The 25,204-nt window shown below is 48.8% G+C and overlaps 1 protein-coding gene across 2 annotated transcripts; it reads right to left on the bottom strand.

Annotated features, from left to right (window-relative positions):
- Positions 1-298: 298 nt before the first annotated feature.
- Positions 299-15,770, bottom strand: LOC144732980 (tripartite motif-containing protein 14-like). 2 transcript variants are annotated; one of them, XM_078614651.1, is made up of 6 exons: positions 13,684-15,770; positions 12,872-12,967; positions 10,762-10,995; positions 10,617-10,639; positions 2,450-2,553; positions 299-1,181 (listed from the first exon to the last, which is right to left on the bottom strand). In XM_078614651.1, the coding sequence occupies exons 1-6, from the start codon at positions 14,347-14,349 to the stop codon at positions 811-813; spliced, it is 1,494 nt and encodes a 497-aa protein (XP_078470777.1). In that variant the 5' UTR covers positions 14,350-15,770; the 3' UTR covers positions 299-810. The 2 variants fall into 2 exon arrangements, with proteins under 2 accessions (XP_078470777.1, XP_078470776.1); XM_078614650.1 differs by having other exon boundaries at positions 299-1,152; positions 13,684-15,762.
- Between the last annotated feature and the right edge of the window lie 9,434 nt (positions 15,771-25,204).

The following is a 25,204-nucleotide window of genomic DNA, read 5'->3' as shown; positions in this document are numbered from 1 at the left end:
AATGCCGGTCGCAGCGCCGCGAAGTAGCATCGGGGGAGGTCGTACAATTTCCTGGCCGCAGGAAACCGTGAAAGTTAATCCCGATAAGGGCTTCTCGGATAAAAACCGGTCGGCCAGGTGACTTCCCCTCGGAGCTCTATGGGGGGGGGGGGGGAATGCGTGCGGGTGTGTTTATGTGAGGTGAGGTGAGGGGGACGCGGGGGTCGGCTCCGTCACTTGGTGGTGGCGAGGTCGGGGTGGGGCGCCTGCTGAATGGCTTCGTGGCGGCGGCATCACAGAAAACCTATTGCTGATGTTGTTTGTGTTCCGTATTTTTTTATTGTAGAATCGACGATACAAGCGTTACAATGCCACTGTCGTATGCATACATTTATACTTTTTAAATACATTTTTTTTGTTGCGTCACTCCCACAACCCATGACACCACCAGTGCATAAACACATCCCAGTTCACCATTGCTAATCACTGCACCCCTACACTACACTCACATGACAGTCACCAGCCAGTCCCGGGCGTGGCACTGCGCAATACGGCGACGAGGGTGGCCAGTGCCGTGCGTCGTGGCGTCTGCACTCTAAGCTGTTCACGTTCACCTCTCTCAGGATGCACCACTCAGATTCACAATCCTCACTGAGGCACCAACTTTACCCCACCCCACCAGTAGCCCAGGATGTAGGGGCTGAGCGAAGGTTTGGTGAAAAGAGTGCAACAGCGCCATGGAGTCGGCGCTGTAAAACGACAGCAGCCCCACGTCCCAGTCCAGATGAACCCCGACTCTCCGTGGAGGCTCCGGCACCGACAGTGAAGTCTCTATCCCGCCATGCCACACTGAGAAGCTGTCGCCATCTTTCCGTATACACCAGGAGACGTCACTCTCTCCCAGGCGGCACTCAGCACCATTCCCTCTACGTGGGATCGTCCCGTACGCGACTCCAACCCGACACCACCGCCCCGCGCTCCCCACGTCCACCTCCCAGTAGTGCTGACCCGACGAGAAGCTCTCAGAGCACAGGGCTTGGTCCCATACATCAAAGCGGTGTGGGTGATGGGGGCGACGCTGGGGGACATCGCTCCACGTCGCTGTCCTGCGATCCGAAGAAATCTGGAGGTGGTCGTGGGCTGAGTTTGTGTCCAGAATCGGTGAGCGTCCATCTGTGGTGAGGACAGCGACGACGCCCGCACTAATATTAGTTAGTATTAGTGTACACATACTAATATTCGTTAGTATTAGTGTTCATATACTAATATTCCTTAGTATTAGTGTTCATATACTAATATTCATTAGTATTAGTGTACACAATAATATTCGTTAGTATTATTGTACATATACTAATATTCGTTAGTATTAGTGTACACAATAATTTTCGTTAGTATTATTGTACATATACTAATATTCGTTAGTATTAGTGTACATATACTATTATTCGTTAGTATTAGTGAACATGTACTAATATTCCTTAGTATTAGTGTAAATATGCTAATATTGGTTAGTAGTGTACACATTAGTGTATAATTAGTGAATAATAATTAGTGAATAATAAAGATTAGCAAAAGTGCTACACTAACATGACAATGTGTGTGTATGCAGTGGTAGTGAACAGTGGTGATGATGCCAGCATCACGATGTGAACGCCACTCTCACAGCGTCTCTCTACAAACACAACGCCTGTTCCACAGCCACCACAGCCTCGCACACTCTCACATCCACACACAGACTGTGCGTCAAGCCTCGCACATTCTCACATCCACAAACATACATTGTGTGTCCCTCCTCTGCTGGATGAGCGCCTCCCTGCACTGCGCGTCCGGGGGGGGGTTATTTGACCATACTTCACCGCTCTCGTCGGTGCGCGTTGGCGATGGTGGGGATCGTGAACTTAGAAGCGTAGAGGCGCAGTACAACAAAAGTTCACGCTGTACGGCCCTCTGCTGATGTGATGTGTAAACATTCGGCACGAGGGAGACAAAGGCGACGGGCGTGGTGCTGGCCACTCACCCCCTTGTGTGCCGTGTCGGCCTTCATAGATGATGCTGCTGATCGCTAACAGCACTTTCCTCAGGACACAGCAGTAGGGTTTAGTAGAATATTGAAACTGTTAAAGGAATTGTATTTCACCATGTAGAGCCCACTGATCCATGTCGCTCTCTTTCAGAGTTTGCGTCTCTCTCCCCGTGGTAGCGTGGATTTATTCCTGGTTCCTCGCGTTTTCCCCTCCACATTTAGAATCAATTTGCATTCAGAGGATTTGCCTGCTGCTATGAATATCCACGTGATGAGCCACTTCATAGAGCTGTCAGTTGTGATAGTCAGGTCGCTCCCAAAAAAAGAGGGACATGGTTCAGTGTGTTCCTTACCTGGTAAAATAAAATGAAAAGTTGATGAAGGTGGGGAGCACAGAAGTGTAGTGCAACACAACGGTACACGCGGGTGCAAGACTGAGGCACTCACAGACGAGAGGCAGGAATCTGTTCACGACCCTTTCAAGGGAGCGGATCGTGGTGGCGTCCAGTGAAGTGGGAGGTGGGGGTGCAGATTCCATTGGGATCTCTCTCCTGGGACAACCACCAACAGCATCACACATAGCATCGTTTAACCACAGCATCGGAACACTCAGCATCCGTAGCACACACAGCCCATATCTCACGTACAGTTCGTGTCCCACACACAGCTCGTGTCTGACACACAGCCCATGTCTGACACACAGCCCATGTCTCACACAGCTCGTGTCTCGCACACAGTCAGTGTCTCACACACAGCTCGTGTCTAGCACACAGTCAGTGTCTCACACACAGCCCGTGTCTCACACACAGCTCGTGTCTCACACACAGCCCGTGTCTCACACACAGTCAGTGTCTCACACACAGTCAGTGTCTCACACACAGCCCGTGTCTCACACACAGCCCGTGTCTCACACACAGCCCGTGTCTCACTCACAGCCAGTGTCTCTCACACACAGTCAGTGTCTCACACACAGCCAGTGTCTCACACACAGCTCGTGTCTCTCACACAGCCAGTGTCTCACACACAGCCCGTGTCTCACACACAGCCCGTGTCTCACTCACAGCCAGTGTCTCACACACAGTCAGTGTCTCACACACAGCCAGTGTCTCACACACAGCCAGTGTCTCACACACAGCCCGTGTCTCACACACAGCTCGTGTCTCACACACAGCCCGTGTCTCACACACAGCCCGTGTCTCACACACAGTCAGTGTCTCACACACAGCCCGTGTCTCACACACAGCCCGTGTCTCACACACAGTCAGTGTCTCACACACAGCCCGTGTCTCACACACAGCCAGTGTCTCACACACAGCCCGTGTCTCACACACAGTCGGTGTCTCACACACAGCCCGTGTCTCACACACAGTCAGTGTCTCACACACAGTCAGTGTCTCACACACAGCCAGTGTCTCACACACAGCTCGTGTCTTACACACAGCCAGTGTCTCACACACAGCCGGTGTCTCACACACAGCCGGTGTCTCACACACAGCCCGTGTCTCACACACAGCCAGTGTCTCACACACAGCCAGTGTCTCACACACAGTCCGTGTCTCACACACAGTCCGTGTCTCACACACAGCCAGTGTCTCACACACAGCTCGTGTCTCACACACAGCCCGTGTCTCACACACAGCCCGTGTCTCACACACAGTCAGTGTCTCACACACAGTCAGTGTCTCACACACAGCCCGTGTCTCACACACAGTCAGTGTCTCACACACAGCCAGTGTCTCACACACAGCCCGTGTCTCACACACAGCCAGTGTCTCACACACAGCTCGTGTCTCACACACAGCCCGTGTCTCACACACAGCCAGTGTCTCACACACAGCCCGTGTCTCACACACAGCTCGTGTCTCACACACAGTCAGTGTCTCACACACAGCTCGTGTCTCACACACAGCCCGTGTCTCACACACAGCCAGTGTCTCACACACAGCCAGTGTCTCACACACAGCCCGTGTCTCACACACAGCCCGTGTCTCACACACAGCCCGTGTCTCACACACAGCCAGTGTCTCACACACAGCCAGTGTCTCACACACAGCCCGTGTCTCACAAACAGCCAGTGTCTCGCACACAGCCAGTGTCTCACACACAGTCAGTGTCTCACACACAGCCCGTGTCTCACACACAGCCCGTGTCTCACACACAGTCAGTGTCTCACACACAGTCAGTGTCTCACACACAGCCCGTGTCTCACACACAGTCAGTGTCTCACACACAGCCAGTGTCTCACACACAGCCCGTGTCTCACACACAGCCAGTGTCTCACACACAGCTCGTGTCTCACACACAGCCCGTGTCTCACACACAGCCAGTGTCTCACACACAGCCCGTGTCTCACACACAGCTCGTGTCTCACACACAGTCAGTGTCTCACACACAGCTCGTGTCTCACACACAGCCCGTGTCTCACACACAGCCAGTGTCTCACACACAGCCAGTGTCTCACACACAGCCCGTGTCTCACACACAGCCCGTGTCTCACACACAGCCCGTGTCTCACACACAGCCAGTGTCTCACACACAGCCAGTGTCTCACACACAGCCCGTGTCTCACACACAGCCCGTGTCTCACAAACAGCCAGTGTCTCGCACACAGCCAGTGTCTCACACACAGTCAGTGTCTCACACACAGCCCGTGTCTCACACACAGCCCGTGTCTCACACACAGTCAGTGTCTCACACACAGTCAGTGTCTCACACGCAACAACAACAACCGCCATTTGCTACTAAGTGGCGGTGACGTCACCACGACGTTTGTGCCAGGCCAAGTGCACCTTGAGGCCACGTGAAGTGTCGAACGCCCGCTGGCAGGAGGTCACGGGGCAGACCCAGGTGCCACGGGTCGACTGACCGAGATGACCGAGATGACTGGCTGATGCACCACCTGTGCCCCCTACTGTACCAACTTGCTGTGCTTTAGCCATCCGGCGCTCCGCTCGTTGTTGTGAGCGTCGCTCCTCCGCCCTCCGTTGTTGTTGGAGGGCGACTGCCTCCAACTGCCCAGTAGCGTCCTTCAGGAGGCTCCTCCACAGAGGCCGATCTTGACACGGCTGGTACCAGTCATCGGCAAGTCGACTCAGCTCCACGTCCTCCTGTACCACATCACTCCATCTCTTCTCTAGCCCGTTCCGCGCCCGTTTAGCCGGTACGTGGTACCATCGACGGCGTTGACGTCCGTATCTTGGTGGACACTGGCGCATCGGCTACCATCATTTCGGATGTAATTTTTTATTTGTTGTCCATTCTTGCGTCGAGAATACGCAAGGTTAATGATGCGTGTGTTGACGCCAATGGGGGGAGCATGGGTATCTGCGGACAGGTGGATGTTCGCATCGCTATCGGAAATATTACCGCCGCAGGACCTGTGTTAATTTCTCGCTCGCTAGCTGTTCCATGCTTGTTGGGGACGGATTTCTTGCGCCGGATGCCGTTGCGAATACGGGTCGACCAGGACTGTTTGGAAATGCCGGGGGGTCGTAGGATGGCGTTCCTGCCTTCCCTGCTGGCCAAGGCGCCTACAGGTAACGCAGTTACTGCTGTAGTTGCGGCTACGGTGGAAGTTCCATCGGGAGCGCAAATGCTCATTCCGCTACGTTACCGAAAACCGCTTCAAATGGGGAGGGGTGCGAAAGGCGTGCTATTATCCCCATCGAATTCCGTATCGAAATCCTTTTCTTTGGCGGCGGCACAAACGATTGTGCGCCCAGGTCAGGCACCTTTCATACAGGTCTTGAATGGGGGACCTGATCGCGTTGTTGTTCCGGAGGGATCGGTGCTGGCTCACGCCACTACCGATTTCGCCTCTTGTGAAAAACAGCCGCGCGCTCGGATGCCTGCTGATGGGTCTCCGCATGATCGTTCACAAGAACGCTGGATCGCGGATTTATGCGGAGAGAATTCTTCCTTGTCAAATGAACATAGGAACGCCTTGCGTTCGCTGTTGCTGCAGTACGCTGATGTGTTCAGCAGGAATGATTTGGACCTCGGACGCACATCGCTTTTGTCGCACCATATTGAAACCGGTGCATCGCCACCTGTCTGTATGCACCCTCACCGCATGAGCCCGGCGGAAAGGGGACACGTGCGTGGGGCGGTAGATGAATTGCTGGCAGCGGATATTATCTCGCCATCCAACAGTCCTTGGGGCGCGCCCGTCGTTTTGGTTAAGAAAAAAGATGGTGGTACGAGGTTTTGCGTTGATTTCCGCCGGTTGAACAAAATCTCGGTAGCGGACGCGTACCCCTTACCGAGGATGGATGACTCATTGGATGCTTTATCGGGTGCTAAATTCTTTTCCACCCTTGACCTGTCCTCGGGCTTCTGGCAGCTTCTCCTCGATGACGAGTCAAAACCCAAAACGGCATTCCGCACGCCGCAAGGCCTCTTTGAATTTAATCGGTTGCCGATGGGCCTGAACGCGGCTCCGGCCACGTTTCAGCGGCTCATGGAGTTGGTGTTGGCGGGACTGCAGTGGAAAACGTGCCTCATATATCTAGACGATATAATTGTCTTTAGCCGCACGTTCGAGGAACACCTCCAACGCCTTGAGACAGTTTTTCAAAGAATGCGGGCGGCTGACCTTAAGTTTAAACCGAAGAAATGCCACCTCCTGCAACACTCCGTCCGTTATCTGGGTCATATTGTCAGTTCGGACGGCGTATCCACTGACCCTCTGAAAACGAAGTGTGTACGTGAGTGGCCCACACCCACCTCAGTGGGTGATGTTCGGCGGTTTATTGGATTCGCTTCCTATTATCGCCGCTTCGTTAAGAACTTTGCGACGTTGGCAAAACCATTACACGTTCTGACTGGCAAAAATCAAAGGTTTAAATGGGGGGCGGAGGAAGAAAGTTCCTTTATGGCACTTCGGGACCACCTCGCCACGGCGCCTACGTTAGATTACCCAGATTTTTCACAGCCGTTCATCCTTGATACGGATGCTAGTGATATCGGCATTGGGGCCGTTTTGTCGCAACGTAAGGATGGAGTTGAGAGAGTGGTGGCGTATGGCAGCAGGGTTCTGTCCCCTGCGGAAACGCGATATTGCGTGACAAGGCGGGAACTTTTGGCAATTGTCCATTTTGTTCGATTGTACCGTACCTGTATGGACGGAAATTCCTGGTCCGCACTGATCATGCGGCTTTGCAATATTCCCTCAAGTTGGATCAGCCGTCAGGCCAATTGGCCCGGTGGTTGGAATCGTTACAGGAATTTTCCTTCGATATAACGTACCGAAAGGGAGCCCGTCATGCGAACGCTGATGCGCTCTCGAGGCTGCCGCCCGTTCCTCCGTGCACTTGCCTGATGGGCACGCACCGCTGTGCCGCACCGCCCACGTCGCCCTGCCCGGTTATGGGGGCGATAGCGAATGAGGACGACGCAGGGGCGAAAGCGAAAGAGGAGGACCAGCAGGTGTCGGTGGACACCGATGACACCTTACGGCTGCCGCACGCGGTCTGGTTGCACGAGCAGGAGGCCGATGCCTCGCTGTCTCCACTACGTAAATTGGTTGGGAAACAGAAATCGCAATTGGCGGGCTGGAAGTGGCAGATGTTCCGGGGTAAGTCGGGATTGCTAATGTGTACCGACGGGGTGTCTGACCGACCACGCTTGGTGGTGCCTACTTCGCTGCGCTACGACCTGCTCCGTGCTCTGCACGCTGATAAGTTGATGCACCTTGGCGTCCAAAAGACTTTGGCCGCGATGCAAAAGGATTTTTTCTGGTCCGGTATGACGGCGGACATCAATGATTTTGTCCGCTCGTGCCATGACTGTGCGAAAAGGAAGCCGCCTCGGAGCCGCTATGTACCACCGTTGCGTTCCATTGAAGTTTCCCGTATTAACGAATTAGTGGCTCTCGACATTCTGGGGCCGTTTCCCCCGTCGGCTAGGGGCAATAAATACCTTCTGGTCGGGGTGGAATATTTTTCTCGATGGCCGATGGCCTGGCCTCTGCCCGACCAAACGGCAGCGTCCATCACCGACGCTTTCTTGAACGGGTATGTCATGGACAAGGGGGCACCTGAAAGGCTGCTCACAGATCAAGGCCGGAATTTCTCCTCTAAATTGCTTAGGGAAGTTTGTGACGCGCTAGGTACAAAGAAAGTTCGCACCTCCCCATGCCATCCACAAACAGATGGTATGGTGGAACGATTCAATCGTACCCTTTCCGCTATGCTTTGTCACACGGTCAGTGAAAAGCAAACCGATTGGGACTTGCACATACCAGGCGTTTTGGCGGCATACCGCATGGTTCCGCACACGTCCACGGGATACTCACCGTTTTTTTTGATGTATGGCCGTGAAAATGTTCCACCCATCGATGTGCAACTGGGTACGCCGAGTAAACAACCGTCCCGCTCCCTGCCTGACCACGTGCGTGACTCGCTTGAACGAGTAACGGAAGCGCGAGAGGCTGCCCGGTGTGCGACGGCCCGTGCTCAGGCAAGGAACGAACGGTACGCACGTCGATCGCATACTCGCATGCCTTGGTCAGTGGGAGACCTGGCGTGGCTCCACTGCCCCCAGGTACCTGCGGGCACATCCCCTAAACTGCACAGGCCATGGCGGGGGCCTGTGACGCTCGTAGACGTTCGGAACTCGCAAAGTATCCGTGTTCAATACGGCAAACGTCGGTGGTATGTTCATTCCTCGCGACTTAAACCCTATGTTGACGCGCGTGTCGGTCCTTCATCCCCAATAGCTGACCTGCCGGGTTCTGCTGGGCCGACTACGCCGCTGGACACGCCCGTTGATCCCAGGGGGGATTGTGTTGTGCCTCCTGCAGATGAACAGGTTTTGAGGGCTGGGGAAGCCCCCGCTGCCCCCGCTCCAACGGGGCCCGCCCTGGACGTGACCAAGCACCAACAACCGACTTCTTCTTTGAGCCTGCCACCTCCTGTCCATCCGGAAGCAAAGCGACCTTGCGCTGGGAGCGGAGAGGGTCCCGCGTCGCGTACGCAGTCGAAATCTCTTCCGTTTCGTTAACGTTTGATCGTTTCGCTCATTCCCTGTCGTTACCGCGCTGCAGGGGCGCCCTAATGTATGTTGTGATTTTTTTTTATTATTATGGGTGACTGTTTTAAATGTTGTTAGGCGCGGGAACGCCGGTTCACCCTCAAATTGTTAAACGCACCTTGGTGCCCTAATAAGATGTTGCGGAATTGGTTCTTCACCCTTTTCCCAGCCGAGACGGCTAAATTTTTTCACCCGGGGGGGGGGGGGGGGTGATGTAATAACAGCCATAGAGGGTTAACGTGGGGATTGGCTTGCCGGTCCTGCTTGTAGCCAATAAGGGTTGAGATAGGGACCATGGCCCATGCGTCATCACGACAGGTCATCAGGAGTGATTGGCCTAGCCATTCGGGGCCCCAGCCAATGGGGAGCCGGATGAGGGGCGTGGTCCCGGGATTGACAGGGAACCATCGAGAATGGTCGAAGCTGTCCATGTACGATTGGCTGGGGGAACCACGTGACGAAGGGATTAAGAGCGAGTGGAGGGGAACGATCGGGAGCAGACTGGAACTAACGAGAGCAGGGTCACGCGTGGACGGGGGCTGGGGTTGCCACGTGCGCGGTGGGGACTTAGTGCGTTGTCTGTCCTCTCTCCGTTGTCTGCCAGCAACGGAGAGTGAGTGAGCAAAGTGTATTGTGGAGTGGAAATAAAAGGACCGATTCCGAAGCCGTCTCTGGAAGGATTATTACATATGCATGCGGTCATGTAGCCCGCATGCCCAGCCAACGCAGCCTTGCCTGCCGGAGGAGCTCACCGATGGAACTTTGTCCAGGTCTTTCAAGGATTTGTGAGCTCCTCACACAATCCAGCCTGGTTAAACCCAGGATGGATCGTAGGCAGGCCAGCCTAAATGTTTCCAACCGACAGTCAGTGTCTCACACACAGTCGGTGTCTTACACACAGTCAGTGTCTCACACACAGTCAGTGTCTCACACAGCCCGTGTCTCACACACAGTCGGTGTCTCACACACAGCCCGTGTCTCACAGACAGTCAGTGTCTCACACAGCCCCTGCCACACACACGCAGTCTCACACGAAGATAAAGACAAATATCCTCTATGTAGCCTTAACAGACTGTAGGAGCAAGTGCTGTTAGCGAGCCCCTTTGAAGGCCGGAACGGTACACGGGTGGATGGGTGGCCAGCACCCCGCCCGACCGCCTTTGTCTCCTCAGTGGCGATGTTTACACATCTAACAGGTACAAATTTGAGTCTGAATCTACCTAGGGGAGACCCAGGCTCAGATAATCATCACTGTGGAGTTTGTCGTGAGCGGGTATCGAACTCGGGTCACCGGGTTCACAGCACAGCGCGCTAACCGCTTGACTACCACTCACACAGCCTGTGTCTCACACAGCCCTTGTCTCACTAAAACTGCCCATGTCTCAAACACAGCTCGTGTCTCACGAACAGTCCGTGTCTCACACCATCAGCCCGTGTATCAAACACAGTCAGTGTCTCAGACAGCCTGCATGTCTAACACACACACAAACACACCCTGTGTCTAACACACAGAGCCTGTGTGTCTAACACACACAGCCCGTGTGTTGTGAGTGTTTATCCGTGAGATATTAAGGATCTATACCTGCGCGTCTCCTCCAGGTGCCCCTGTTGAAGAGAGAGAGAGTGATCATTAGTGACGTCTCTACCCTTGCACAACGAGTCCCTCTGCCACTGCCCGCTCTGTTGTTCTGGACACCCAAACGGCGTCTCACAGAGTCGCTCCCCACCTGCAGGAAGGCGAGCGAGTCGTTCTCGTGCTCCAGAGCGCGCAGGCGAACGGCCGCCGCCTGGAGCTCGCCGATCTGCCGCTTGTGACGAGCGATGTCCTCCTCGATCCGGGACAGCAGCTCGCGCTCCTTCACGGCCACACGACGTAGAGCCTCCCTCTCGTCCTCGTCCAGAGCCTTCCTTAGGCGGGCGAACTTGCCCGTGATGCGACCTCTGATCCCGGCCACCGATTGCTGTGGAGACGCGGGGACTATGAGCCACTCCGTGTGTGTGTGTGGGCGCAGCGGTGGCTAGGAGATGTTGACTCCTTTGCCTGGTATATAGCAGGTCGTGGATCGATCCTGACCCTGATACCGTATATTTGGAGTTTGTTCTCTCTGTAGCCGTATGGATTTTTCTCTGGGTCCTCGGTTTTTGCCTCCACAATTAGAATCGACGGTACGCATTTAAATATTTGGCTGCTAGCAATTTCAACATTACAATCATCCACTTTGTTGAGCTATCATTTATAATAGCCAGGTCGCTTCTGACAAATAACCTCTTCTGGTAAAAAAAAAAAATTAGTTTATGGGTCTCTATGGCTGTCTATGAGTCTCTATGGGCCTAATATCTCTATAGGTCTGTATGTCTCTCTCGGGGTCTCTCTGTATCTCTCTGCCTGCCTATGTATCTCTCTGTGTGACTTTGATATCTCTATGGGTCTGGTATCTCTATGGGTGTCTATGTATCGATATGGGTCTCGATGTATATTTGGCTGCTGCAATACATTTCCACGTGATGATGATGTCAGTCATTTGGTTGATCTGTAATTTGTGACTGCCAGGTCACTTCTGAAAAATAACTACACAGCTCAGTGGGCTTTACCTGGTAAAATAATAAAATAATATTCCCTTGTAGTGAATCATTCCCCAGTGACGAGGCGCCCATTGGACTGTGGGATCCATGCCAAGGGGGAAAGAGGGGTGCCGCTCTTCTCTTGTTTCTCCCCTAGAGGGCGCTGAGGTCGTGGGTGTTGAGACTCGGGCGCTCGGAGTATGGTGGGGGCCCCCTCGTGGGTCCGACGAGATGTGGCGAGATGTTAACTACCTCACCTGGTATACAGGGAGTCGTGGGTTCGATCATGACCATAATTATTTCTGCATATTTGGAGTCTGCGTCTTTCTCCCTGTGATCGCGTAGATTTTTCTCCGAGTCCTGCGGCTTTTCCTTCCACATTTAAAATCGGCGTAATCAAGGTCAGGTTTTCCCACGAATCCGACTCGGGTTTAGAGTCCAAGGCATTAGTTATCTGCTGTGAACAACCCGCAGAGCCCAAGAGTGTCTCCGAGTTCAAGCAAGCGTTTAGAGTACCGTATTTAGAGTATTTGCTGCTATCTATTTCCACTTGATAAGCCATTTCATTGAGCTATCATTTATGATATTCAGGTTCCGTCTGCAAAAGAGCTACATGGTTCATTGGGGCCTTACCTGGTGAAATAAAAAATAGTTTAATCTATGGGTCTCTATGTATCTCTAGTGGTCTCTATGTATCTTTGTGGGTCTCTATGTATCTCTGTGGTTCTGCTGCTATATCTTTTCACGTGATGATGTCAAGCACTTTGTCGAGCTGCTATCATTTGTGACAGCCAGGGTCGTTTCTGAAAATATCTACACAGCTCACTGGGGCCTTACCTGGTAAAATAAAAATAGTTGTAGTTAAATAGACTACGGTGACACGATTAGGGACGGCGTGGGGTGCAAATGTGAGGTGTGCATGCCTCTGCGTCCGTACCGGTGCACGACCTACAGTGCAGTGCAACATCTGCACCACATCTCCACTCCGACAATCCGTTGCAGTGGCACTCTCTACATTTGTTTTTGCCACAAGAGTGGAAGACGCAATGCCGATTAACCCGACCTCGCGGCAGACTCGCCAATGCGGCTACCGAATGCGGTAAATGTGCAAACCACTTGTAGTTAATGTTGAGTTTGAAAGTGAATGATATAATTACAGTAAGAGGCATCAAAGTTATGAAGCTGCACGAAGTTCGATTGACTGCATTTTGACCTCCACGACTTCCACACTGGGTGGAGATCACGAGGGCCAAAGAGCCAGACCCAGAACGGTACCTGCGCCTCCTTGTGAGTGGCCTCCATCCGCTTCACGGACTTCTCCGCCTCCTTCATCTTCTCCTCCACCGCTTGCGTCTCATACCCAACGCGCGTCTGTAGTGAGATACGAGACGTTACCAGGGGGAGACTCCAGCCCCCTGAGCCACCCCTCAACACTGCCCTTCCCTCCACACAGACTCCTCTACAACAAAGGTTCTCATCTCCACGCTGCCTCTCTACGGCGATTGAGACTGGGGGCACGGGCAGTGGGCAAGCTGATGCCTCGATGTAGCAGCAGCCGGTGGGGGCCATGCTGGCTTGGTGTCCATACCGACTCAGACCCAAGAGCCTATGTGCCCACAGCTGTCTCGTTTAAAACATAATTTAATAGAATTGTCTATCAGGTGGCTTTGATATCAGTCTCACATCTCTATTCACTTAATTCCTTTACACGGGAATTGTTTAGTTAGAGCCTGGCATGAAATACATCCTGAGGCTATATCCTAAAACGCCAAGTAGGAGATGTCAACACAGTCAGAGACAGTGATTTAAAAGAGAAAACATGAACATACTCTTTGGCTCTTTCAGTTAAGTCACATAGGTAGAAAAAATAAGAGATCACGACGTTTCGATCGCAACACAAGCAACCGTCATCAGGTGTGAAACAAACAGCAGGAGGACTGCTGTGTTTGTTTCGAAATGTCGTGGTCTGTTATTTTTTCTACCGTCGTGACTTTACCGAAAGAACCAACGAGTATGGATTCCTGTTGTAAAGCCCAGTTACAGAATTAGTCAGATCGTTTTGTGGTGTCTCACTTTGAGGGCCTCACCTTCCGTATCTCGTGCTCCTTCTTCAGCATGGTGACATCATGTCCTTTGTGTTCACCTGCGATGGTGCAAATTAAGCAGACCAGGCTGCTGTCTACTGTGCAGTAGAATTTCAGCTCCTCACTGTGTTCAGGGCATCTTCGCTCATCCAAGCTCGCAGTGGGATCCACCACGGCATGGTCTCTCAACCTGGGATTATCCTCGTGAGGCTTCACGTGCCTTTTAGAGAATGACAGCTTCCGGCACAATTGCTCCTCCAGGTTCGCGGTGGGAGCCACCAGGAGGTGTTCTTTAAACCTGAGATTCTCCAAGTGAGGCTTCAAGTGCGTCGCACAGAACGACGTCTCGCATCTCAGGCAGGTATTCACTGCAGGAGTGTGGCCATCACCGCAGATGTCACACACGACTGCCGTGGCCATCCCGTCTCCAACTCGGAGCTGCTCCGCCAAGTTGGCGAGGGCCACGTTCTTCCTCAGCAGGGGTCGCACAGGGAAGGTGGCTCGGCACTGCGGGCAGCTGAAGCTGATCGCTGTCTCCCAGGCGGCCTCCAGGCACCGGAGGCAGAACGAGTGTCCGCAGCTCAGCGTGGAGGGACAGACGAACGTGCCCAGGCAGATGGAGCAGCGCAGCTCACTATCCACACTCTCACTGGGAGTCGCGCTCGCCATGACCCATTATTTCACTGGGATCACTCGCTGTGTGGCTCAGAGAGACGCTGGACCAGGATCTCTCTCTTATAACGATGGTGAAGAAGGAAGTAAAATACTTTCAAGATTTTCATTGTCGTCACTGACATCACGAGACACTCCCTGGAGTGTGAACCCGCGCCTTTGGCGCCCAAACAACAGCCTCAAGGTGAACACGGCTTCTGTACACACCTTGACATTTAAATAAATTAGTGGTGTTGTTAATATGAGTGACTAATGCAGCCAGCTATGGCTGCAGGGTTTTGGTAGTACATGTTGTTTGTCATTTATTGTGAAAATTCCGTCACAGTTCCTATGATCACTGTTTCATTGCTTTCATGGCTTTATTTTGGTGATTTTGAAAAGTTTATTGGTTTGGCCTAGTTTGTTTGTTGTAGTACGGAGTTAGACTGATGGCCTTAATCTAAGTTGTCTGGTGGTTGTTGTTGTTGTTTGACTTGCATCCCACTGGGATTTTTGCACACAGCGTTGGTGTGCGGTGTTTTTTCTGCAATTTTTTGCTGTCTTTCCTTGGATTTTCTGTTTGCACTTAGTCACATATTAACTTTAAGATGTTTTCTTGTTCATGTTTTTGTTTTTTGTTTGTTGCGGTTGCACCCGATTCAAGAGCCGAATGGCTCACCGGGCTATACCTAATAAATTAACTTGAACTTGAATATAAATCGGTGAGGCTCTGCTGCGGTCGTTCATTCTAGAGATTAGTGTTGAGAGATGACCTCATCCTCCTACAGCAAGTTGGTGGCAATATGTTATCTCCCTCGTCAGGTATACAGGTGGTGGTGGGTTGATCCCAATCCTGAGGCCTGCTTTATATTTAAAGTTTGCATCTCATTCTTTCTCCGTGGTCGCGTGGATTTTTCTCCGGATCTTCCGGTTCTTTCCCTCCACATTTACAATCAACATCACGTGTTTAGAGTAGTTGGCTGCAATACATTTCCACGTGATAAGTCATCATTTGTGGTCAGGTCGTTTCTGAAAAAGAGCCACACGGCTCAGTGAGCCTTACCTGCTAAAATTTAAATATATAGTTGGTATAGTTGTAGATATCTCATGATGTCCTGTAACTCCATCTCCGTGTAATTACCCCAACGTGACAAGTTGCATGAATGTCATCGTGGCATCAGAAAAAAAATACCTGTAGCCTCCCGTGACAGATCCTGGAATCTTGAGCCATTTACTAGCAGTGTGAATCTATCACCAACTCTACCTGCTGGCGATGTCACCGTCTCTCACTCTCACCTTGTCCGAGACTCCAGATCCCCGTGCCGACCATTCACAGCCGCACCCACCGCTTACTTCACCTGCGTTGTTGTTTCACATTCACACGCACGGCTACTCAACGCGCATGCACGCGCAGCAACACAAATGCCCATCGGCGTTCACTATGATGTTAAAAAGAAAATTCTAATTAAACTCAACTATTTTTATTTCACCCGGTAAAGCCCACTGAAATGTTAGCTTATTTTTCAGAAGCGACCTGCCCATTACAATTAATAGCTCAACAAAGTTGCTCATCATGTTGGAAATTTATAGCAGCCAAATAATCTAAATACTGCACTCCAAACGTTTACTTGAACCCGGAGACGCTCTCTTGGGCTCTGCGGGTTGTTCACAGCAGATAACGAATGCCTTGGATTCGACACCTCAGGCGGACTGAGTTCCACTGAACACACAGCCTGGACTCGTCCACGTTGCTTACTAACGGATAAAAACTCGTCACTGTGTTTGAAAAGGGTCCTTTTACAAGGTCACCAATGCGAGTGATGGGGGTTCCCACGATGTCCACGGCTCATTCCTTGGTGCAGCAGCAGCAGAGACGGTTCAGAGCTCAGTGAGGCGCAGTGGCTCCAAGCCAGGCATGCAGCGCGATCCGCCGCGGATTTTGTAGCCAACAAATCTTGGCAGCTTCCCGGCAGAGCCGGTTAGGTGACAGCTCAGCAGAGGTGGGACAAAGTCATTGTTATGCAAGTCCAAGTCGAGTCGCAAGTCATCAAATTCATGACTCGAGTCTGACTCGAGTCCAAGTCACATGACTCGAGTCCACATCTCATAGGTGGGACAAAGTCATTGTTATGCAAGTCCAAGTCGAGTCGCAAGTCATCAAATTCATGACTCGAGTCTGACTCGAGTCCAAGTCACATGACTCGAGTCCACACCTCTGCAGCTCAGCACCTCTCGGGTGCCACGCAGCCCACACCCGGCTATGCATCCAGTTACACGTACACTCTCACACTCACTCACTCACACACTCACTCACACACTCACACACGGGCCTACGGTCTGTCTCTCTCTTTCTCACTCACCGCTTGTATAAAGCCGTCTATGTCCCGTCTTGCTACTCCCGTACATGAATATGTGTGTATCTAATCTGTGTTTTTAGTCTGTATATCTCTATAAAAAGTCATCTTTGTACCATCTATGTTGTATATTTGCCTTTCCAAAAATTAATATTAAGAGTAATATTGCCTATTTTACACACTTTTATTTAACTCACTCCGTCTGTTGTCGTACCCTTAAAAAATATTGTAACTCAATTTGTCCCACTTCCAAATATGCTATCGACTGCAAACTTGGTATACCTATGTCATACTGATGACAAGACTACATTCTATCATACAAAATCCAAAACATATATTTTTTGACATTTTACACGCTTTTTATTTAACTCACTCTGTTGTCGGGCCCTCAAATCTTGTAACTAAATTTCAACAATCTTCCCAATGTCGTATCGACTGGAAACTTGATATAGGTATGTCATACTGATGACAATAATATATATTATATCTTCTTGGTTCTTTCGGTAAAGTCACGTAGAAGGGAAGTAATAAAATAATAAAAATAAAACATAATAAAACAATTCTCACGACGTTTCGGCCACAACGCAAGCAGCCGTCCTCAGGCGAAGAATGAGACATTATCAAGCTAGGAGCTTATATAGGTGTAGCGAGGAGGAGCGCCTTAACAAAAGAATGTGCATATGAAGAGGAGTTTAGCATACCAATGGGTAATGCGTAGGAGGTGGGCGGAGGGGTTTCAAAGTCCCATTATGCTCATGCATTATGCAGGATCAACAGCACCACGGGGGGGCGCAAGGAACAGCGATAATAAAGGAAAGGAATGTTAATGATATGTAGCTGCATTTACCAAACAACCTCGTAGAAAACCAAAGTAAAAACTACATAAAAAACTAAAATATAAACTGATACTTACTATACTCTACAATAAGCTGAGTTACTAACAACAAATAATAAATTACAATTCTACGTCGTAAGAAGTATATAATATACTTCCATCTAAACTTTATTCTCTTAGCATATACAGTACTATATACTGCCATAGATAAACCCAACATTAAATTATATACTGTATTGCTGTAAACCACCCTATACTTTATACATTTTAATATAACACTATGTATTATTCAACTCACCCTAATGTGTATCTAAATGGTTTATTACGTCCTTCCAATGATTGCTAAGCCTGAATCCATCTTCTCGGTTAAAATTGTCTCTGTGTTTGTATATGTGGATCGCCTCATGAACGAATCTCTCATGATAGCCAGATGGCTTGCAGAGAACCTCCGTCTTGGAGAAGTCAATGTCATGTGAGCCCACTGAGTTGTAACAGTGGTCTGCCACGGCTGAGGTGTTTGTCCTACCGTGTTTTAGATCAGCTTCATGTTCACGAATGCGGTCTGAGACTTGTCGTTTGGTTTCCCCAATGTAACTGCTACCACAGAGGCAACTTAGTTTGTAGACGCCAGGGTACTGTATGTCTGGAATCACATCTTTTACAGACGTACCAGATCACGGATTTTATGTACTGTGTTGAATCGGACCTGGATCTTGTGTTTAATCAGGATTTTGGAGATCTTTTTTTGTGACCCCAGCAATGTAGGGTAAGGTGATGGTCTTGAAAGGCTCCTCAACAGGATCTTTCTTGATGGTTGGAGTGATGGCTTTGCGGATTGTGTAGTAGGAGTAACCATTAGCCTTAAGAGCTTGGCGTACGTGTTTGAGTTCACTGGGAATGTGTTCATGGTCGGAGATGCATTGGGCTCTATGATATAGAGTCTTGATGAGGGAATTCTTCTGGGATGGATGGTGGTGGGAATCCGGTTTTAGATAAGCATCCGTGTAGGTGGCTTTCCTGTAGACAGAGTGGCTCATTGAACCATCAGGTCTCCTTTTGATTAGGACATCCAAAAAGGGTAGCTTGCCATCATTTTCGACTTCCATGGTGAATCTGATGGCTGGGTGTATGGAATTGATGTGGTCGATAAATTGTTCTAGAGCAGGCCGGCGATGTGGCCAGATGACAAAAGTGTCGTCTACGTACCTCTTCCATAAGATCGGGCGTAGAGTGGCAGTTTGGATGGCGTCCGTCTCAAATTTATCCATGAAGATGTTGGCTACAACCGGAGATAGGGGGGAGCCCATTGGGGTGCCCTCAATTTGCTTGTAGAAGGTTCCATTCCAGGTGAAGTATGTATTGGTTAAGCAGTGTCTCACCAGGGGGGGTACCCCAGCATTTAGTCCTTGATGAACCAAGTCTTCAATGATTGCGATGGTGTCAGGCACAGGCACCTTGGTGAACAAGGAAACCACATCAAAACTGATAAGCAGGTCGTCTGGGGACAGGGCAATCCCCTTGATTGTCGATACCAGGTCAGTAGAGTTTAGTACTGCAGAGGTGGTTTTTCCAGTGAAAGGCCGTAGGATTTCGGACAAAAAACGAGCCAGTTTGTAAGTGGGGGAGTTGATAGTAGAGACAATGGGACGAAGAGGTGTATCTTCTTTATGTATCTTTGGCAAGCCGTACAATCTTGGTGGCCTGGCTGCAGAAGGTTTCAACGAGAACTGTTTGGTCTGATCAATTAATGCGGTTGAAGCAGAAATGATGTTGTTGGTTTTGGAGACGAGGCTGTTGGTGGGGTCTCTTTTAATTTTTGTATAGCTGCTATCGTTGAGTAGTTCTTGAATTTTGTTGTTGTATTCTATTTTGTCCATGATGACAGTGGCATTGCCTTTGTCGGCTGAGAGGATGACAATGTCATTCCTCTTTTTTAATTGAGCTAATTCAAAACGCTCATCTTTGCTGATGTTGCTAGCTGGCATCTTAGTGTTTTTGAGGGTTACAGAGATTTCAGATCTTGCTACGTCTGCAGCGATGTGACTCAAGCCCTTGAGAGCTACATCTACTCGAGCAATTATATCATTTACTGGTATGTGTCTAGGTGTGACTGCAAAGTTTAGTCCTTTAGCTAAACCGGATTTCAAACCTTCAGAAATAGGACTGTTTCTGCGATTAATTACGACTTTGTTAACATCTAGCTTTTCAATGTGTGGGTCCGGTTTCTTGTTTGAGAGGCGGTTGAATTTGGAAATCAAGTTGTCCTTACATTTAGTCGACATAGCGGCAGCTGAAGGGGCAGTCATTTTTTCCACGTGTTCCCAATCCGATGTGGACATTGTTGCACTCAAAGATAAGTGTGATTTGTAGAGTGTCTTGTCTAACTGATCTAGTTCGGTGCGCGTAAGTCTGATTTTCTCTGAGATAAGAGCTAAGCTAGTTCTAGACAGAATTCGTTTCGCATTAGAAGAAGTTACAGCAGCAGATGTTAGTGTAAATGCGTTTGGTATTACCTTGGAGTCGCGGCATCTCTTCAGAAAGGTGAGAGACTCGATTAGCTGAGCCTTCTTATCCCGGAGCTTGTTGAAGGATCTCAAAGTTACGTGGAAACCCTCCCCGTAGAGGCGGTTAAATTTCGATTTAAAGCTTTCGTGACTGCAGGGATTCATCTTTTTGGTTCTTTCGGTAAAGTCACGTAGAAGGGAAGTAATAAAATAATAAAAATAAAACATAATTAAACAATTCTCACGACGTTTCGGCCACAACGCAAGCAGCCGTCCTCAGGCGAAGAATGAGACATTATCAAGCTAGGAGCTTATATAGGTGTAGCGAGGAGGAGCGCCTTAACAAAAGAATGTGCATATGAAGAGGAATTTAGCATACCAATGGGTAATGCGTAGGAGGTGGGCGGAGGGGTTTCAAAGTCCCATTATGCCCATGCATTATGCAGGATCAACAGCACCACGGGGGGGCGCAAGGAACAGCGTTAATAAAGGAAAGGAATGTTAATGATATGTAGCTGCATTTACCAAACAACCTCGTAGAAAACCAAAGTAAAAACTACATAAAAAACTAAAATATAAACTGATACTTACTATACTCTACAATAAGCTGAGTTACTAACAACAAATAATAAATTACAATTCTACGTCGTAAGAAGTATATAATATACTTCCATCTAAACTTTATTCTCTTAGCATATACAGTACTATATACTGCCATAGATAAACCCAACATTAAATTATATACTGTATTGCTGTAAACCACCCTATACTTTATACATTTTAATATAACACTATGTATTATTCAACTCACCCAAATGTGTATCGAAATGGTTTATTACGTCCTTCCAATGATTGCTAAGCCTGAATCCATCTTCTCGGTTAAAATTGTCTCTGTCTTTGTATATGTGGATCGCCTCATGAACGAATCTCTCATGATAGCCAGATGGCTTGCAGAGAACCTCCGTCTTGGAGAAGTCAATATCATGTGAGCCCACTGAGTTGTAACAGTGGTCTGCCACGGCTGAGGTGTTTGTCCTACCGTGTTTTAGATCAGCTTCATGTTCACGAATGCGGTCTGAGACGTGTCGTTTGGTTTCCCCAATGTAACTGCTACCACAGAGGCAACTTAGTTTGTAGACGCCAGGGTACTGTATGTCTGGAATCACATCTTTTACAGACGGTACCAGATCACGGATTTTATGTACTGTGCTGAATCGGACCTGGATCTTGTGTTTAATCAGGATTTTGGAGATCTTTTTTGTGACCCCAGCAATGTAGGGTAAGGTGATGGTCTTGAAAGGCTCCTCAACAGGATCTTTCTTGATGGTTGGAGTGATGGCTTTGCGGATTGTGTAGTAGGAGTAACCATTAGCCTTAAGAGCTTGGCTTACGTGTTTGAGTTCACTGGAAATGTGTTCATGGTCGGAGATGCATTGGGCTCTATGATATAGAGTCTTGATGAGGGAATTCTTCTGGGATGGATGGTGGTGGGAATCCGGTTTTAGATAAGCATCCGTGTAGGTGGCTTTCCTGTAGACAGTGGCTCATTGAACCATCAGGTCTCCTTTTGATTAGGACATCCAAAAAGGGTAGCTTGCCATCATTTTCGACTTCCATGGTGAATCTGATGGCTGGGTGTATGGAATTGATGTTGTCGAGAAATTGTTCTAGAGCAGGCCGGCCATGTGGCCAGATGACAAAAGTGTCGTCTACGTACCTCTTCCATAAGATCGGGCGTAGAGTGGCAGTCTTTGATGGCGTCCGTCTCAAATTTCTCCATGAAGATGTTGGCTACAACCGGAGATAGGGGGGAGCCCATTGGGGTGCCCTCAATTTGCTTGTAGAAGGTTCCATTCCAGGTGAAGTATGTATTGGTTAAGCAGTGTCTCACCAGGGGGGGTACCCCAGCATTTAGTCCTTGATGAACCAAGTCTTCAATGATTGCGATGGTGTCAGGCACAGGCACCTTGGTGAACAAGGAAATAACATCAAAACTGACAAGCAGGTCGTCTGGGGACAGGGCAATCCCCTTGATTGTCGATACCAGGTCAGTAGAGTTTAGTACTGCAGAGGTGGTTTTTCCAGTGAAAGGCCGTAGGATTTCGGACAAAAAACGAGCCAGTTTGTAAGTGGGGGAGTTGATAGTAGAGACAATGGGACGAAGAGGTGTATCTTCTTTATGTATCTTTGGCAAGCCGTACAATCTTGGTGGCCTGGCTGCAGAAGGTTTCAACGAGAACTGTTTGGTCTGATCAATTAATGCGGTTGAAGCAGAAATGATGTTGTTGGTTTTGGAGACGAGGCTGTTGGTGGGGTCTCTTTTTATTTTTGTATAGCTGCCATCGTTGAGTAGTTCTTGAATTTTGTTGTTGTATTCTATTTTGTCCATGATGACAGTGGCATTGCCTTTGTCGGCTGAGAGGATGACAATGTCATCCCTCTTTTTTAATTGAGCTAATTCAAAACGCTCATCTTTGCTGATGTTGCTAGCTGGCATCTTAGCGTTTTTGAGGGTTACAGAGATTTCAGATCTTGCTACGTCTGCAGCGATGTGACTCAAGCCCTTGAGAGCTACATCTACTCGAGCAATTATATCATTAACTGGTATGTGTCTAGGTGTGACTGCAAAGTTTAGTCCTTTAGCTAAAACGGATTTCAAACCTTCAGAAATAGGACTGTTACTGCGATTAATTACGACTTTGTTACCTCTAGATTTGAAGCTTTCGTGACTGCAATGATTCATATTCTCAGGTTTTTTCGGTGAAGTCACGTAGGTAAAACATTAAAAGTAATGAAAGTAAAATAAAACAAAACAAAAATAAAATGTGTTGGCGTGCGCAGCAGCCGCGTCCAAGCCGTCGCCAAATGTTTTGTTGGCTCCCTCCCCCTCCCACCCCCCTCCCTCCCGATACGTTCCATTCATTGGCTACCACATTCTGATGAACTCCCCCCCCCTCTCCTCCCCCCCTTCAACTTGCTTATAAGGGATTACATCTTGAATCATTGCTTCACTTGATGCAGCTAATCTGGCTGTGACGGTCCCACCTGATGACGGAGACTTGTGTTGACTTTGTTAACATCTAGCTTTTCAATGTGTGGGTCCGGTTTCTTGTTTGAGAGGCGGTTGAATTTGGAAATCAAGTTGTCCTTACATTTAGTCGACATAGCGGCAGCTGAAGAGGCAGTCATTTTTTCCACGTGTTCCCAATCCGATGTGGACATTGTTGCACTCAAAGATAAGTGTGATTTGTAGAGTGTCTTGTCTAACTGATCTAGTTCGGTGCGCGTAAGTCTAATTTTCTCTGAGATAAGAGCTAAGCTAGTTCTAGACAGAATTCGTTTCGCATTAGAAGAAGTTACAGCAGCAGATGTTAGTGTAAATGCGTTTGGTATTACCTTAGAGTCGCGGCATCTCTTCAGAAAGGTGAGAGACTCGATTAGCTGAGCCTTCTTATCCCGGAACTTGTTGAAGGATCTCAAAGTTACGTGGAAACCCTCCCTGTAGAGGCGGTTAAATTTCGATTTAAAGCTTTCGTGACTGCAGGGATTCATCTTCTTGGTTCTTTCGGTAAAGTCACGTAGAAGGGAAGTAATAAAATAATAAAAATAAAACATAATAAAACAATTCTCACGACGTTTCGGCCACAACGCAAGCAGCCGTCCTCAGGCGAAGAATGAGACATTATCAAGCTAGGAGCTTATATAGGTGTAGCGAGGAGGAGCGCCTTAACAAAAGAATGTGCATATGAAGAGGAATTTAGCATACCAATGGGTAATGCGTAGGAGGTGGGCGGAGGGGTTTCAAAGTCCCATTATGCCCATGCATTATGCAGGATCAACAGCACCACGGAGGGGCGCAAGGAACAGCGTTAATAAAGGAAAGGAATGTTAATGATATGTAGCTGCATTTACCAAACAACCACGTAGAAAACCAAAGTAAAAACTACATAAAAAACTAAAATATAAACTGATACTTACTATACTCTACAATAAGCTGAGTTACTAACAACAAATAATAAATTACAATTCTACGTCGTAAGAAGTATATAATATACTTCCATCTAAACTTTATTCTCTTAGCATATACAGTACTATATACTGCCAAAGATAAACCCAACATTAAATTATATACTGTATTGCTGTAAACCACCCTATACTTTATACATTTTAATATAACACTATGTATTATTCAACTCACCCTAATGTGTATCGAAATGGTTTATTACGTCCTTCCAATGATTGCTAAGCCTGAATCCATCTTCTCGGTTAAAATTGTCTCTGTGTTTGTATATGTGGATCGCCTCATGAACGAATCTCTCATGATAGCCAGATGGCTTGCAGAGAACCTCCGTCTTGGAGAAGTCAATGTCATGTGAGCCCACTGAGTTGTAACAGTGGTCTGCCACGGCTGAGGTGTTTGTCCTACCGTGTTTTAGATCAGCTTTATGTTCACGAATGCGGTCTGAGACGTGTCGTTTGGTTTCCCCAATGTAACTGCTACCACAGAGGCAACTTAGTTTGTAGACGCCAGGGTACTGTATGTCTGGAATCACATCTTTTACAGACGGTACCAGATCACGGATTTTATGTACTGTGTTGAATCGGACCTGGATCTTGTGTTTAATCAGGATTTTGGAGATCTTTTTTGTGACCCCAGCAATGTAGGGTAAGGTGATGGTCTTGAAAGGCTCCTCAACAGGATCTTTCTTGATGGTTGGAGTGATGGCTTTGCGGATTGTGTAGTAGGAGTAACCATTAGCCTTAAGAGCTTGGCGTACGTGTTTGAGTTCACTGGAAATGTGTTCATGGTCGGAGATGCATTGGGCTCTATGATATAGAGTCTTTATGAGGGAATTCTTCTGGGATGGATGGTGGTGGGAATCCGGTTTTAGATAAGCATCCGTGTGGGTGGCTTTCCTGTAGACAGAGTGGCTGATGATGGCAAGCTACCCTTTTTGGATGTCCTAATCAAAAGGAGACCTGATGGTTCAATGAGCCATCCTTTTTCTTTCTGGCTATTTGTTCTCTCTGCCTGTGTCCTCTCTTCGGAATTTTCACACTTAAAATTCTAACTTAGCAAATTTTGAAACACGTAATCAACCAGGCTATGCGTTAATTGTGTGTTAACCGACTCTCTGTGTTGTATTACATCACATTTCGATATTTTGCTAGGTTATTAA

The sequence above is a fragment of the Lampetra planeri genome, chromosome 45 (genome assembly GCF_965212315.1).
Source record: "Lampetra planeri chromosome 45, kcLamPlan1.2.h2, whole genome shotgun sequence".
Lineage (NCBI taxonomy): Eukaryota > Metazoa > Chordata > Hyperoartia > Petromyzontiformes > Petromyzontidae > Lampetra > Lampetra planeri.
Note: the sequence above shows the minus strand (reverse complement) of the source record. Positions and strands in the feature narration are given on the sequence as shown.